Source organism: Schistocerca piceifrons, chromosome 2 (assembly GCF_021461385.2).
Source record: "Schistocerca piceifrons isolate TAMUIC-IGC-003096 chromosome 2, iqSchPice1.1, whole genome shotgun sequence".
NCBI classification, from domain to species: domain Eukaryota; kingdom Metazoa; phylum Arthropoda; class Insecta; order Orthoptera; family Acrididae; genus Schistocerca; species Schistocerca piceifrons.
This window is the reverse complement of record NC_060139.1, coordinates 325,751,894-325,766,891: the sequence shown is the minus strand read 5'-3', so window position 1 is coordinate 325,766,891 and position 14,998 is coordinate 325,751,894. Positions and strand designations below refer to the sequence as shown.

At 45.1% G+C, this 14,998-nt stretch overlaps 1 protein-coding gene across 1 annotated transcript in view; it reads right to left on the bottom strand.

Annotated features, from left to right (window-relative positions):
* Positions 1–282: 282 nt before the first annotated feature.
* Positions 283–14,998, bottom strand: part of LOC124775360 (protein sister of odd and bowel-like) — a 216,278-nt gene continuing 201,562 nt past the window's right edge. The window contains exon 4 of the mRNA XM_047250192.1: positions 283–1,400. Coding sequence (XP_047106148.1) covers positions 956–1,400 — 445 coding nt within the window. The 3' untranslated portion in view covers positions 283–955. The remainder of the gene's footprint in view (positions 1,401–14,998) is intronic.

The window sequence follows — 14,998 nt, the reverse complement described above, 5'->3', positions numbered from 1 at the left end:
CTATTGTCGAAAGGCCTAGTAGTTAGTGGTTTGGTGGTTATTAAGCATTGTACATTTTTCAGAATGACATTAAAATATTTTCTTATTTTGAAGAATGACTTTTTAATTGTTTAAATTACACATTCCTTAGTCTGAATCGCCTGTTATACAACATTTTGTCATAGTTCAATACGATATTCGTAATTCAAATTCAACGTTTATGCAGCAATTTAACAAAAAATACCCTTATCCCATTCTGCTTCGTGGGTGGGGCGGAACGGGAAATATGCAAGACTTTCTCTGAAAAAATGCAAAATGTATTGTTTTAAGTGATTTTAAAATAAGGTACATATGGTTACACTGCAAGGTGTTTTTTTATCACTTGAAGAAGTGTTTCCTTGTGATCATTAAGTATCCCGTTCTGCTTCGTGTTCCCCTATAATACGCAGAACTGAAGTTTACACGAATCACAGAACGAAGCCGTTTTCATCTTCTTTGCTTCGGGTTAACTGAGGAAAAGCAGGCATCTGACCACAAAAATAAATTTCCAAAATCACGGAAATAGCGGTAGGGTGGGATGAGCATTAGTAAAGATAGGAAATTTCTTACACCACGACGTTTGAAAGAGACTACCGCCACGACTTCGGCGTGTAGTTAGTCAATGGACTTTGAACATCTTACAGTTTACCGACAGATAACTGGTCTGAAACTATTTCATATGTACACGAAGTAAGTTAGAGTGCTTTTGTAGCTATGACCAGAGAAATGACGCTGTGTTCGCTGCGAGCGCAATTGTTCCCACTATGGTGTGGAGAGGTCAGACACCATTAGAGTTTAATAGTAGTGGCAGAGGATGCACTTCACCAAACTAACATACGAAACAAAGGAACATTTATTATATATTCTTCAGTATTGAGCAGCGACCCTCGGGGGTAACAGCGTGTAGTGTGAGGCGGTGCGAGGACGCGTGACGTCATCACTGCGTGGCGGCGGCGGCCTCGAGCACGAAGCCGCCGGCCGCGGCCAGCGCCAGAGGCAGCGGAAGCGCGGAGGAGGTGCTGGCGCCGCTGCTGCCGGCCACGGAGGCTGCCGACGGCGACGACGACGACGACGACGACGACGGCGTGGGGGCGACGGTGGCCGCCGCGGCGCCCAGGTTGTGCGTGAGGCTGTGCCGGCGCAGGTCGCAGTTGCGGCGGAACACCTTGCCGCAGGCCGAGCAGTTGTACGGCTTGATGTCCGTGTGCGTCAGCAGGTGCGTCTTGAGGTTGGAGCGCTGGTTGAAGCTGCGCGCGCACACGGGGCACTTGTGCGGCGACTCCTCCATGTGCAGGATCTTGTGCACCGCCAGCGTGCGCGACTGGCAGAAGCCCTTGCCGCACTCCCCGCACTTGAACGGCTTCTCCTTGCTGTGGATGTACCTGGGGAAACGGGAAAAGAATTAAAAATCGGTATCAGTATCATTGCTGTAAACAGTCTTTTTGATTGGGAGACCCACAACCATATGGTTGATACGATAGTGGTGGAAGCTGAATAAATGAATTAAAATTCGTGCCGTGGTCGGTACTGTCCGCCCCTGGTAGCTGAGTGGTCAGCGCGAGGGAATGTCATACCTAACGGCCCGGGTTCGACTTCCGGCTGGGTCGGAGATTTTCTCCGCTCAGGACCTGGGTGTTGTGTTGTCCTTATCATCATCATTTCATCCCCATCGACACTGCCGGCCGGTGTGGCTGAGCGGTTTGAGGCACCACAGTCTGGAGCCGCGCGACCGCCACGTTCGCAGGTTCGAATCCTGCCTCGGGCATGGATGTGTGTGATGTCCTTAGGTTAGTTAGGTTTAAGTAGTTTTAAGTTATAGGGGACTGATGTCCTCAGAAGTTAAGTCCCATAGTGCTCAGAGCCATTTGAACCCATCGACACTCAAGTCGCCGAAGTTGCATCAACTCGAAAGACTTGCACCAGGCGAACGGTCTACCGGACGGGAGGCCTTAGCCACACGGCATTCCCATTTCCGAGGTCGGGACTTGCACCCAGGTCTCCTTGCTTACTAGCAAGGATGCTAATGGTTAGCATTACCATCTAGTAAGTACGGAAACCTGGGTTCAAGTCCCAGCTGTGGCACAAATATTAATTCATTTAATGGTTAGCATTACCATCTAGTAAGTACGGAAACCTGGGTTCAAGTCCCAGCTGTGGCACAAATATTAATTCATTTATGCAGCCTCCACAATTATCATAGTCCGCCCCCGGTAGCTGAGTGGTCAGTGCGACGGAATGTCAATACTAAGGGCCCGGGTTCGATTCCCGGCTGGGTCGGAGATTTTCTCCGCTCAGGGACTGGGTGTTGTGTTGTCCTAATCATCATCATTTCATCCCCATCGGCGCACAAGTCGCCGAAGTAGTGTCAAATAGAAGGACTTGCACTAGGGGAACGGTCACCCAGACGGGAGGCCCTAGTCACCATTATCATAGTTAAGATGAGGAAATTCAATTACAAGATCTGTTTGAACGTATTGACAATTTGAGATTTATGTCTTGAGTGGATCTGTCAGTTGTAGGAGACTGTGATGAGTGCTTGTAGAGTTTATAGAGTCACGTGTCTGCTGTTGCTGGGTATGACAGCGACAAGGGTGAGGATGAAACCTGATGCTGGCAAATGACCAGTTCCTCTCGAATTCCACCAAAGGCGCCACCATCATCAATCACTTGCTGAGAGGTTCGCAGATCAACAAAAAACATTGGAAGGAACCTTTGCCCTAAAAACTTGTAGTAGCCTGACTGAACTTTTCTTGGTTACGGAAATTTGCAATACCTCCTAAATTCCGATCATATTTGAACTCATTTTTATTTACAAACTGTGTAATCCAAATTGTTGATGTTCACAAAGTTCGCCATAGGCAGCAAATTTGCCACAAATATAATTTTTCGTTTATATACCGATATTTTAATATACTGGGTTGCTACACTGTGAAGATTAGATTCCAAATAAATGACAGTAAGTTCTAATAAAACAAAACTATATAATTTATTATTATTCTAAAATGTAATTATATTATTAGACAAAACATGTTACCATTTATATTTTTCCTGCGATGCTGACGATACTCAACCAATGTTTCGTTATATCCTGAAGTTAACAGCCTTAAGAATATTTTCTGTAACTTGTAGACTTTATCATCAACTGCTATTTTAAGAAATCCACGAAGGAATCACTACTGATGAAGAGCACTCAATAAATTAAAATTGAATTAATATCTAAAAACAGAAGATACATAAACAATATTTTGACTCATAGGACGTGCTAGAAGCTACAAGAACAGCTAGCATGCTTTATATTATCCTTGACTGCCGCGAATTGCCTCAGACTCGTTTTGTTGATGAAAAGGTTAATATTAGGTGAAGCTCTTTCGATATGTCGGTTTTAGAAAGACAAGGAAACTTTTGTCGTGTATTTATGTTCGTTCTGAATCTATGTCCTATCTTGTGATTCTGAACTGTGTTTGTGATTTGGCATTGTTTTGAGTGAGTGAGAATAAAACACAAATTTTCAAAAGTAGAACTAGTGCTTCAAGTATGTCTTAACAGATGTTAGCGGCAGTAAACAATTTGTACATACTCTATTGGGAGAGAATCATTACAATTCCATATCTTTAATAAGCACACATGAGACATTCGTGGCAAGAACTTGACAACACATGGTGTAATTATTAAATTAAGAGCAGTCTACATCTCTCAGAAATCGTTGCAGTATTATGCAGTATTATGATCGTACAGGAGGTTTATGTGTCGATCGTACACATCGTGGAGTCACTTTATGTTTGAATTACATTATATGTGTGACGAACAGCATACAGTTCATGATTATATTGCGTAATGTGTTCCCACTACAAAACGACTTACAGTTTTTCTGTAGGCGTTTCACTCGGAGTTGTCACCAGCAAAAGAAAGTGACTTATTTGAATTGCAAAATAGAATGACGTCGACATTCGAGCCAACGAAAGCATTATTCTATAAACAGAAATGTTCGACAAATTAACGTACTGTTTAATATGACAGCAATGAAAATCGACTCTATGGAGTGTTCAATAATTATGCCATTCTGTGGCTGTCGAAGATTGCCTGAATATTGCAGTGGGGTGGACTACATAAATAGCATTTCATCTTCCTCCTGGAACTATGTTACTAAAGAGACCCTCCCCTCTCCCTTTTTTTCGTGATAACTTTTTCGGTTGCCCTATTTGTCTCAAGACATTACCTCCTTGGTTTTTTTTGTGCAAGATCACATCAAGGACAAGATTTATTACAGAAAAAAATAAAAAATTAAAATTTTTAGTCTTATGCTAGAGATCTAAGAAGACTTTAGCTTACGTTACATAGAACATTAAATATAATGCGTCGAATTAATTTGCGAATCAAATATTTAAATATACCAAGGTCTCTCATATATTAGTTTGTTGCAAGTCCAGTAACATGAGCTGAAAACTTTTACAGGCAAAAGGTGATGTCTAAAACAAAGGTTAGTCAGTAAATGTTTTCTGAAGAGTGTAACGTAAAAATTACAGTAGAATCTAAAGTTTACATTTGAAAAGCTTCAACGAAAGCAGAAAATCTCTACGACAGCAACAGAATACTGATATAAAATATGAGGAAATGTTGCTACCACATACACTTTACTGCGATGTGGAGTGTTCTCGGGAAGCTGATTCAAAAAGTCTCTTGGCTACTCGATCCCATTCCTGAGAAATATCAGTGTGAGGTCTAGAAGACAGCTTCATGGCTGTTGACGGATGGTAATTTGTCTCTCCACTCCATCTGTTTATCTACCTCTCTTTTTAAATTACAGTCCCACAGGTAAACATCATGTATCAGGTCGCAACCCCATTCTGAAGCGTTCATTCATGTTCCGTGGACAGCGATGTTGCGAAGTTGCAGCATGACAGCTTGCCTGATTTCGACGAGAATGAGCTGTTGATGATGTACCTACGACTCTGAAACTACTAGCGAAGAGAAACACAAATAAATAAATAAATAATTGAAGTGTCTCTGTGGAGTAGTCATTTGCCAACACTTACTTTAATTAAATGAAACTATGATTCCAGAGATCTTTTCAAGTCTCAAAATCTATGATTGTATGAAGACTGAAGAGACGAATCAAAATTTATATCAAGGCTGGGATTCTAACCGTGGTCTCCCACTCTTCCACGCTGACGCAAAGGCTTTGCATGACTGTACAGACTACCCTAGCACACATCCCTCCTCGACTCAACCACCCATTCTCGCCTAAACTCGAACAACATGCAGAGGTTCTCCAACTGTCCTGGAATAGCACCTCAGCACTGGGGGATTCTACCTGAAATCCAGGCATAGTGGCTTTACCAAATGGAATTATGGTTCGAGAGACCTTTCCAAGTCTCAGACATCTATGATGTAGGAGGGCTGTTCGGAAAGTAAGGTGCGATCGGTTGCGAAATGGAAACCATAGTGAAAATCAAAAATTTTTTATTTGTAACAGTTAGCCACACCTTCCAGTTACCTTTCTAAATAGTCACCCCTTCGACTTAAACATTTTTCGTGGCGTTGTACAAACTTCCCAGTACTCTCGTCACAGAAAGCAGCCGCCTGTGCTTTCCGCCAGTTCTCTACGCTGGTCTCCCTTTCGTTGTTTGTGACAGAATGTTGTCTTTGTAGCCAGCGGTTCATATGAGCAGAGATGAACAACGGAGGGAGCCAATTAAGGGCTGTATTGTGGGTGATCAAACACTTCCCATCGAAAACTCTGCAGGAGCGTCTTCATTTACCTGCAGAATGCGGCTGAAAACTGTATTGAAAAAAGAAACGCGCATGACATTTATGTTGTGTGGGCCGCATAGCTTCAGGCGAAATCTCTCAGCAGACCGACGTATTTGGTTGGAGACACTGTTGTTGCCACCACGCGTTCCTCCCCCCCCCCCCCCCTCCCCCCCTGCCGGAGGTTCGAGTCCTTCCTCGGGCATGGGTGTGTGTTTGTTGTCCTTAGCGTAAGTTAGTTTAAGTAGTCTGTAAGCCTACAGACCGATGACCTTAGCAGTTTGGTCCCATAGTAACTTATCACAAATTTTCAATTTTTCAGGCATTTATACTCGTAGATGATCACTTTGCGCTCTGAACTGAAAAGAGCGACGTGAAACGATCGACAGGCACACTAAACACAGCCCAACACATCTGTGCAAAGTTCCGTCCGATTTTCACACTGGTTTCGATTTCGTGCCTAATCGGACCTTACTTTCCGAATATGCCTCGTATATATGCAGACTGAAGTGAGGAACGAAAATTTATACCAAGGCCAAGATTCGAACATGAGTTTCCCACTCACCAGGCAGATGTGCTAACTACTAAGCCACTCTAGCTCAGAGGCTCTGCACATCTGCACGGGTTCGAATCCCTACCTTGGTACGAATTTTATTCGTCTCTTTACTCTGTATATATACATTTACTTTAATACCCATGGTCATGCATGTAAAATTCTCCTTGTAAAATGATGGAGAAGAAAATCGCATTCTATCTGTGCTGTATAAGAGACGTATGAGATGATCTCGACGAGCACTCCACGTGGCGCATGTTATCAACTGTGAGTATTCTATTCACAAGAGCAACGCCATTCGGATGGATATTATTGTTCCTAAAGAGCACATCAGAAAGAAGTGCACGTACGAAAACTCACTTATCCGTTTGCAGTACTCTTTATTTGTGCCTCTGGGCGTTAACTAAGATGATAGTCTGTACACCCGTTCAACATTATGTCTCCTCGCATTAAGATATCACCATCATCAGACTCGTCTCCATTCGTAATGTTCCTATCAACGTTCCAGTATCGTGAAGGCAACATACTATGTAAATCAATCTGCAAATTTAAGCGGTACCAAACCGTAAGGTGCACAGTTCTCGATATTTTTGACTCCTTAATAACGGAACAGACACTGGTAGATTATACTGCAGAGACCAATTCCTCTGAGCTCGCGAGCCACAGTTTGCAAAGGAAGGTGCAACTCCTGACACATCTGTTGACCATCTTGTAGCCATCAGTGGTCCTGCTCGTTCAGTTGAGTTAAGGCATCGACCGTGTCGTCGAGTTTGTGCTCTTGATCGTGCTTAACTGAGTTACCACACTCGTCTGGCAACGAAAGTTGCCAGTGCTGGGTGACCGCAGGGCTAATGCATTACTTTTCGCTATCTCTGAAACACGTTCTTGTTTGAAGCAGCAAGAACTCAATTTCTCTGATACTGTGGAAAATCGGGGTGGTCATTTACAGAGGTTGCTCACCTTTGTTCTTTCAGTTTATCTTTTTTTTTTGTGGCCATTGCCGTTGACTTGTAGACGCTGGTGCATCACATAACACACGTCCCCGTGTCTTTTACTACGTTAAAATTCTGGTGGTATATAGCCCAGCAGGGCTTGTACTTCCCGTGTACCTGGTGCCGCCGTGGGAGAAACGTAGAGGGAGACGCGGAGCTAAATTCCAGGTTAGCCGAGTGCGAAGCGCGGCCGTTGTAAGGCGACACCGGGCGCTGCCGCAGCGCCGTCATCGCGGCCGCCCACGGCGCCACGGACACCCGACACTTGTCGCCTGGCCCGCGCATAAACGCTACTTTTAAGCACCCGGCCAGATGCGGCCAGCGCACACGACCTGGTCCCAGCCGCGTACGTAGCATCACAAAAAGTTCCCCGTCGCAGAAGTCTTCTCGTGTCAGCTAAAAGTCATACGGTATGGTTGGCTGGACATCCCGCCGCCTAATTGGAAGGATTTTTCTTCCTTTGCTTTCAATGGCACGTTTCCTTCGCAAAGTGCGAGAGTTGCACGTTAAGTATAGACGTTAAGTGCAGGTGAATATGATTGGCGTCCGTGTGTGAAGGAATTTTGTGTGGTGTCGTGTTTGTGTTGTATGATGATGAAAGGACAGAAAGGGGAAGACCTGGTGCTGGTACGCAGCAGCAGCGGGGTCAATGAGCTTCAAGGCACATTCTCCTCAGCCCATAAAATTAGCAACTTTTACGATATTTTTGGAAACCCTAATGAAGCACTCCAGGAACAAAGTACACTCCTGGAAATGGAAAAAAGAACACATTGACACCGGTGTGTCAGACCCACCATACTTGCTCCGGACACTGCGAGAGGGCTGTACAAGCAATGATCACACGCACGGCACAGCGGACACACCAGGAACCGCGGTGTTGCCCGTCGAATGACGCTAGCTGCGCAGCATTTGTGCACCGCCGCCGTCAGTGTCAGCCAGTTTGCCGTGGCATACGAAGCTCCATCGCAGTCTTTAACACTGGTAGCATGCCGCGACAGCGTGGACGTGAACCGTATGTGCAGTTGACGGACTTTGAGCGAGGGCGTATAGTGGGCATGCGGGAGGCCGGGTGGACGTACCGCCGAATTGCTCAACACGTGGGGCGTGAGGTCTCCACAGTACATCGATGTTGTCGCCAGTGGTCGGCGGAAGGTGCACGTGCCCGTCGACCTGGGACCGGACCGCAGCGACGCACGGATGCACGCCAAGACCGTAGAATCCTACGCAGTGCCGTAGGGCACCGCACCGCCACTTCCCAGCAAATTAGGGACACTGTTGCTCCTGGGGTATCGGCGAGGACCATTCGCAACCGTCTCCATGAAGCTGGGCTACGGTCCCGCACACCGTTAGGCCGTCTTCCGCTCACGCCCCAACATCGTGCAGCCCGCCTCCAGTGGTGTCGCGACAGGCGTGAATGGAGGGACGAATGGAGACGTGTCGTCTTCAGCGATGAGAGTCGCTTCTGCCTTGGTGCCAATGATGGTCGAATGCGTGTTTGGCGCCGTGCAGGTGAGCGCCACAATCAGGACTGCATACGACCGAGGCACACAGGGCCAACACCCGGCATCATGGTGTGGGGAGCGATCTCCTACACTGGCCGTACACCACTGGTGATCGTCGAGGGGACACTGAATAGTGCACGGTACATCCAAACTGTCATCGAACCCATCGTTCTACCATTCCTAGACCGGCAAGGGAACTTGCTGTTCCAACAGGACAATGCACGTCCGCATGTATCCCGTGCCACCCAACGTGCTCTAGAAGGTGTAAGTCAACTACCCTGGCCAGCAAGATCTCTGGATCTGTCCCCCATTGAGCATGTTTGGGACTGGATGAAGCGTCGTCTCACGCGGTCTGCACGTCCAGCACGAACGCTGGTCCAACTGAGGCGCCAGGTGGAAATGGCATGGCAAGCCGTTCCACAGGACTACATCCAGCATCTCTACGATCGTCTCCATGGGAGAATAGCAGCCTGCATTGCTGCGAAAGGTGGATATACACTGTACTAGTGCCGACATTTTGCATGCTCTGTTGTCCGTGTCTATGTGCCTGTGGTTCTGTCAGTGTGATCATGTGATGTATCTGACCCCAGGAATGTGTCAATAAAGTTTCCCCTTCCTGGGACAATGAATTCACGGTGTTCTTATTTCAATTTCCAGGAGTGTATATTGCGGAGACAAGCATATTGCGGAGACATAGTGCTACTTCAAGGACACAAAAGAAAAATTCGGAGTAGGTATTAAAATCCATGGAGAAGAATTAAAAACTTTGAGGTTCACCGACGACATTGTAATTCTATCAAAGACAGCAAAGGACTTGGAAGAGCAGTTAAACGGAATGGAAAGTGTCTTGAAAGGAGGATATAAGCTGAACATCAACAAAAGCAAAACGAGGATAATGGAATGTAGTCGAATTAACTCCGGTGATCCTGAGGGAATTAGATTAGGAAATGAGACACTAAAAGTAGTAAATAAGTTTTGCTATTTGGGGAGCAAAATAACTGAAGATGGTCGAACTAGAGAAGATATAAAATGTAGACTGGTAATCGCAAGGAAAGCGTTTATGAAGCAGAGAAATTTGTTAACATCGAGTATAGATTTAAGTGTCAGGAAGTCGTTTCTGAAAGTATTTGTATGGAGTGTAGCCATGTATGGAAGTGAAACATGGACGATAAATAGTTCGGACGAGAAGAGAATAGAAGCTTTCGAAATGTGATGCTGCAGAAGAATCCTGAAGATTAGATGGGTAGATCACATAACTAATGATGAAGTATTGAATAGAATTGGTGAGAAGAGGAGTTTGTGGCACAACTTGACAAGAAGAAGGGACCGGTTAGTAGGACATGTTCTGAGGCATCAAGGGATCACAAATTTAGTACTTGAGGGCAGCGTGGAGGGTAAAAATCGTAGAGGGAGACCAAGAGATGAATACACTAAGCAGATTCAGAAGGATGTAGGTTGCATTAAGTACTGGGAGATGAAGAGGCTTGCACAGGATAGGGTAGCATGGAGAGCTGCATCAAACCAGTCTCAGGACTGAAGACCACAACAACAACAACAACATTGCTACATCTACAAGTTTCACCGGAGAGCTTCTGAGAAGTCTGGAAGGTAGGAGGCGAGGTACTGGCGGCAGTAAAGCTTTGAGAACGGATCGTGAGCCGTGCTTGGGTAGCTCAGATGGTGCCGGCGTGGTAGCTCAGCGTGTTCGGTCAGAGGGTTAACTGCCCTCTGTCATAATAAAAGTGAGAGGAGGGATCAACGATGAACTTGGACGGATGTCATGGTACATCCGCACCGAACAAATGTAACGAACAATATGAGATTGTAAAAAAAATAAATAAATAAAAAAAATAAAAAAAATGGTAGAGCACTTGCCAGTCCCGAGTTCGAGTCTCGGGCCGGTTCACAGTTACAGTCTGTCGGGAAGTTTCAAGGATTTTATTGCTTGCTGCTATATTCAAAAGGTGAAATTTGAACCCAATTACAAGGCAAATCAATTAAAAAGTTTACATTTCACGTAAATTTGAACTAACTAGTACAATACTTACTCAGAAGTCAGAAGGAGATCGTAACCGCACATTCGGAATTATCTCGCAATCGACTCGTTTAATTGGCTCTGAGCACTATGGGACTTAAGATCTGTGGTCATCAGTCCCCTAGACTTAGAACTACTTAAACCTAACTAACCTAAGGACATCACACACGTCCATGCCCAAGGCAGTACTCGAACCTGCGACAGTAGCAGCAGCCCGGTTCCAGACTGAAGCGCCTAGAACCGGTCGGCCACAACGGCCGGCGACTCGTTTAATTACCAATGTTCACTAAAACTTTTATGCTCTAAAGTTTTCTTACAGTTCATCTTCATTTTGGAACTTTTATGTTCAAAGTTTTTCTTACAGTTCATCTTCATGTTTCGCAAGGCCGCGACTGTTTCATTAAATCTTGGGCATGCAACAGCATAAACCTTATTTCTTCATCTAATACAGTGAAAAGCCAAAGAAACTGGTACACGTGCCTAATATCGTGTACGGCCCCAGAGAGAATGCAGAAGTGCCGGAACATGACATGGCATGAACTCGACTAATGTCTGAAGTAGTGCTGTATGGAACTGACACCATAAATCCTGCAGGACTGTTTATGAATCCGTAAGAGTACGAGGTAGTGGAGATCTCTTCTGAACAGCTCGTTGCAAGGCATCCCAGATATGCTCAATAATTTTCACGTCTGGAGAGTTTGGCGACCAGCGGAAGTGTTTAGAGTCAGAAGGGTGTTCCTGGAACGACTCTGTATCAATTCTGGACATCTGGGGCTTCGCTTTGTCCTGCTGGAATTGCCCAAGTCCGTCGGAATGCACAATGAAGATGAATGGATGCAGGTGATCAGACAGGATGCTTACCAACGTGTCACCTCCCACTGTCGTATCTAGACGTATCAAGTGTCCCATATCATTCCAACTGCACACGCCCCACACCATTACAGTGCCTCCACTAGCTTGAAAAGTCTCCTGCTGACATGCAGGGTCCATGGATTTATTAGATTGTCTCCATACCCTTACGCGTCCATCCGCTCGATACAATTTGAAACGAGACTCGTCCGACCAGGTGACATATTTCCAGTTTTTAACAGTCCAATGTCGGTGTTGACGGGTCCTGGAGGCGTAAAGCTTTGTTAGTGCAGTCATCAAGGGTACACGAGTGGGCCTTCGGCTCCGAAAGCCCATATCGATGATGTTTCATTGAATGGTTCGCACGTTGACATTCGTTGATGGCCAAGCACTGAAATTTGCAGCAGTTTGCTGAAGGGTTGCACTTCTGTCAAGCTGAACGATTCTCTTCAGTTGTCGTTGGTCCTGTTCTTGCTGAATCTTTTTCCGGCCGCAGCGATGTCGGAGATTTGATGTCTTGCCAGATTCGTGATATTCACGGTACACTCGTGAAATGGTCGTACGGGAAAATCCCCACATCATCGCTGTGTCTCCTCCCTTGTGCGCCGACTGTAACACCAAGCTTCAACTCACTTAAATCTTGATAGCCTGCCATTGTAGTAGCAGTAACCGATTCAACAACTGCGCCAGACACTTTTTGTCTTATATAGGCGCTGCAGACCCCAGCGCCGTATTGTGCCTATTTACATATATCTGTATTTGAATACGCATGTCTATACCAGTGTCTTTGGAGCTACAGTTTATTTTGGCCGTGCATTCTACGCCTGTCTTCAGAGTGAGCCGACGAACCGAAGCTACAGCCCGCGCTCCATCCCTGTAAATCGCAGACTGAACCCCTGCGTAACCGGCCACAGGTACACAAGCGCCAGAGACGTTGAGCGGCGGCAAAGAAATATGTATGAAATGAAAATTGCAGGAAGTGTCGGATTCCAGTATTTGCCCGAGCTGAAACCGCTATCTCCAGTAACTGAATTCTTCGTCAAATGAATTTCAACCGCTCCTTACACCACCGACTCCCAGAAAGATGAAGTCGAAGCTAGAATTTCGACATTTTCATACTATTTAGAGAGGTCCATATCGATGCAGTGCTCTGCCTCTGAGTGTTTATTGGGCTGTAAGAGCCGGGTATAGTTACGACGTTAAGCTCATCTTTCGTGGACTGCACGGGTCCTCGGCCAGATGTACGAAAAGCCACATTCGGAGGGGATATTTTAAACCTAACCGTGCGGAGCTTTAAGTCATCTTTGGTGGAGCTCAAAAGTGCTGTTGTCTTCGGATGAGGGCGAAAAATAACTATAAATGTGTGACTGTTGAGTATCTGGCCTATTTTCGACGACAGGCGTCCCACGTACGGCAGGAAAGCACGGATTTGAATATTTCTATTTATTATTCCTCGTTCCTTACATTCACTTTAGTTTATATTCGTAGCGCGTTGCTTATCCGTTGCGGAGAACACCCATCAGTTTCAAAAACTCCATCTCCCTTTAAATGTAGAAACTCATCCTGCAGATTGTTCTCGTCATCAGTGTTACGTGCTCTGTGAAGCCAAGTTCTGAGAACACTCATCGTCTGGGCAGGATGGGGGCAGCTATTTGCTTATGTCCATACGAGTCGGCTACCGGTAAACTGTGGATGCCAAGGTGTCATCAAATCTGTGACGAAGCGAAACATCCAAAAATGGAAGTCATCCCTGCTTTTCGGTTTCGATTGTAAACTGCATACTTCCACAATGGTTCAAATATTTTATCATATACTTTCACGCTATCAGTTTTTACTGTTATTTATGATGCACTCTGTATACAGTGTGTATCACATAACTCTGCCACCTCATATATTTCGGAAACGAAACAAAATGTGAAAAATGCATTTGGCCAAGGATGCACCTATGTCAGGAGCTCACCAATGCGCAGGAATGCACTATTCATAAATGTAAACAAACACTTCCAGCACAAAACCAACTTTTTTTTAAAAACTGTACTATGTGTTTTTTCTTCGGAGATGAAAACTAAAGGTACAGTTAGTGACGGCAAAATTATTTTCACTGTTGTAAACCTTATTATACCTCCTGAAACCTTTAGACTTCAAAGGGTGGCAAAGCCACCACCAGTTTCTGCCGTATTGCGTAGAGCCTTCAGGACAGCGCAGGTAACCCGCATTACGGCATTACAGCCTCACTGCAGAAACTATGGCACCCTTTCCATTATTTATATCTAAATATTCCAGAAAGTATAATGTATAGAGCAGTGAAACCAAATGTGTTATCTGTAATTGTACCTCTAGTTTTCATTTCGATTGAAGAAGCATGCATGTGCCATTTAAAAAGAAACGTAGCTTTGTGTTGAAAGTGATGTGTGTGTATATTTCCTGATTGTGCATTCCTGCCCATTGTGTGAGCCCCTGACATAGGTACAATCCTGGCCAACTGCATTTTCATATTTTGTTTGATTTCCGATGATGATGATGTTTGGTTTGTGGAGCGCTCAACTGCGAGGTCATCAGCCCCCGTACAAAGTCTTAATTTTTTCCCTCTCCAATTTTGTACGCAGTCCACTCTAGCTACTATTATGAATGATGATGCTGAGATGACAAGGACAACACACCCAGTCCCTAGACATAGGGAATCGATCTGGGGACACCGTGATCCCGAGGCAGCAACGCTAGCCACTAGGCCACAAGCTGCGGACTTGATTTACGAAATGAGGCGGCAAAGTTAGGTAAGACACCTTGTATATGTAAATGCAGGGTGGCCCAGCAGGAGCGGTCAATATCCAGGGATTCGAAAGAAACGGTCATTTGAAGCAAAAGCCTTCATGTGGACATACGCTCTATTCCGAATGATTTCCGAAATGGAACGCAATTCATGTACTTCTGTTATTAGGCGCCCCTATTTGTCTTACCCACCCAACTTCTTAGATGTTTTATGCTAGCCCAACCTACCTCGTTGCTTTCAACCTCTTCGCTCGAGATGTTTTTCTGCCAGGGATAGGAGGGAGCCAAAATTGAACCCTCTTGGATTCACTTTGTGATTCCTTCCCAGTCACTATATTCTTCTTAAACGTTGTTTGAATTATTCAGCATAAAATTTGCATAAATAACAATGTACATTAACTATGTTCTGTCTCGGAAATCATCGGAATAGAGCATATGTCCATATGCAGTTTTAAGGTTCAAAAGAGCGCTCTTGGTATATCCCTAAATATTGACCATTCCTCCTCCAACACCATGCAGAGACATGCACTTT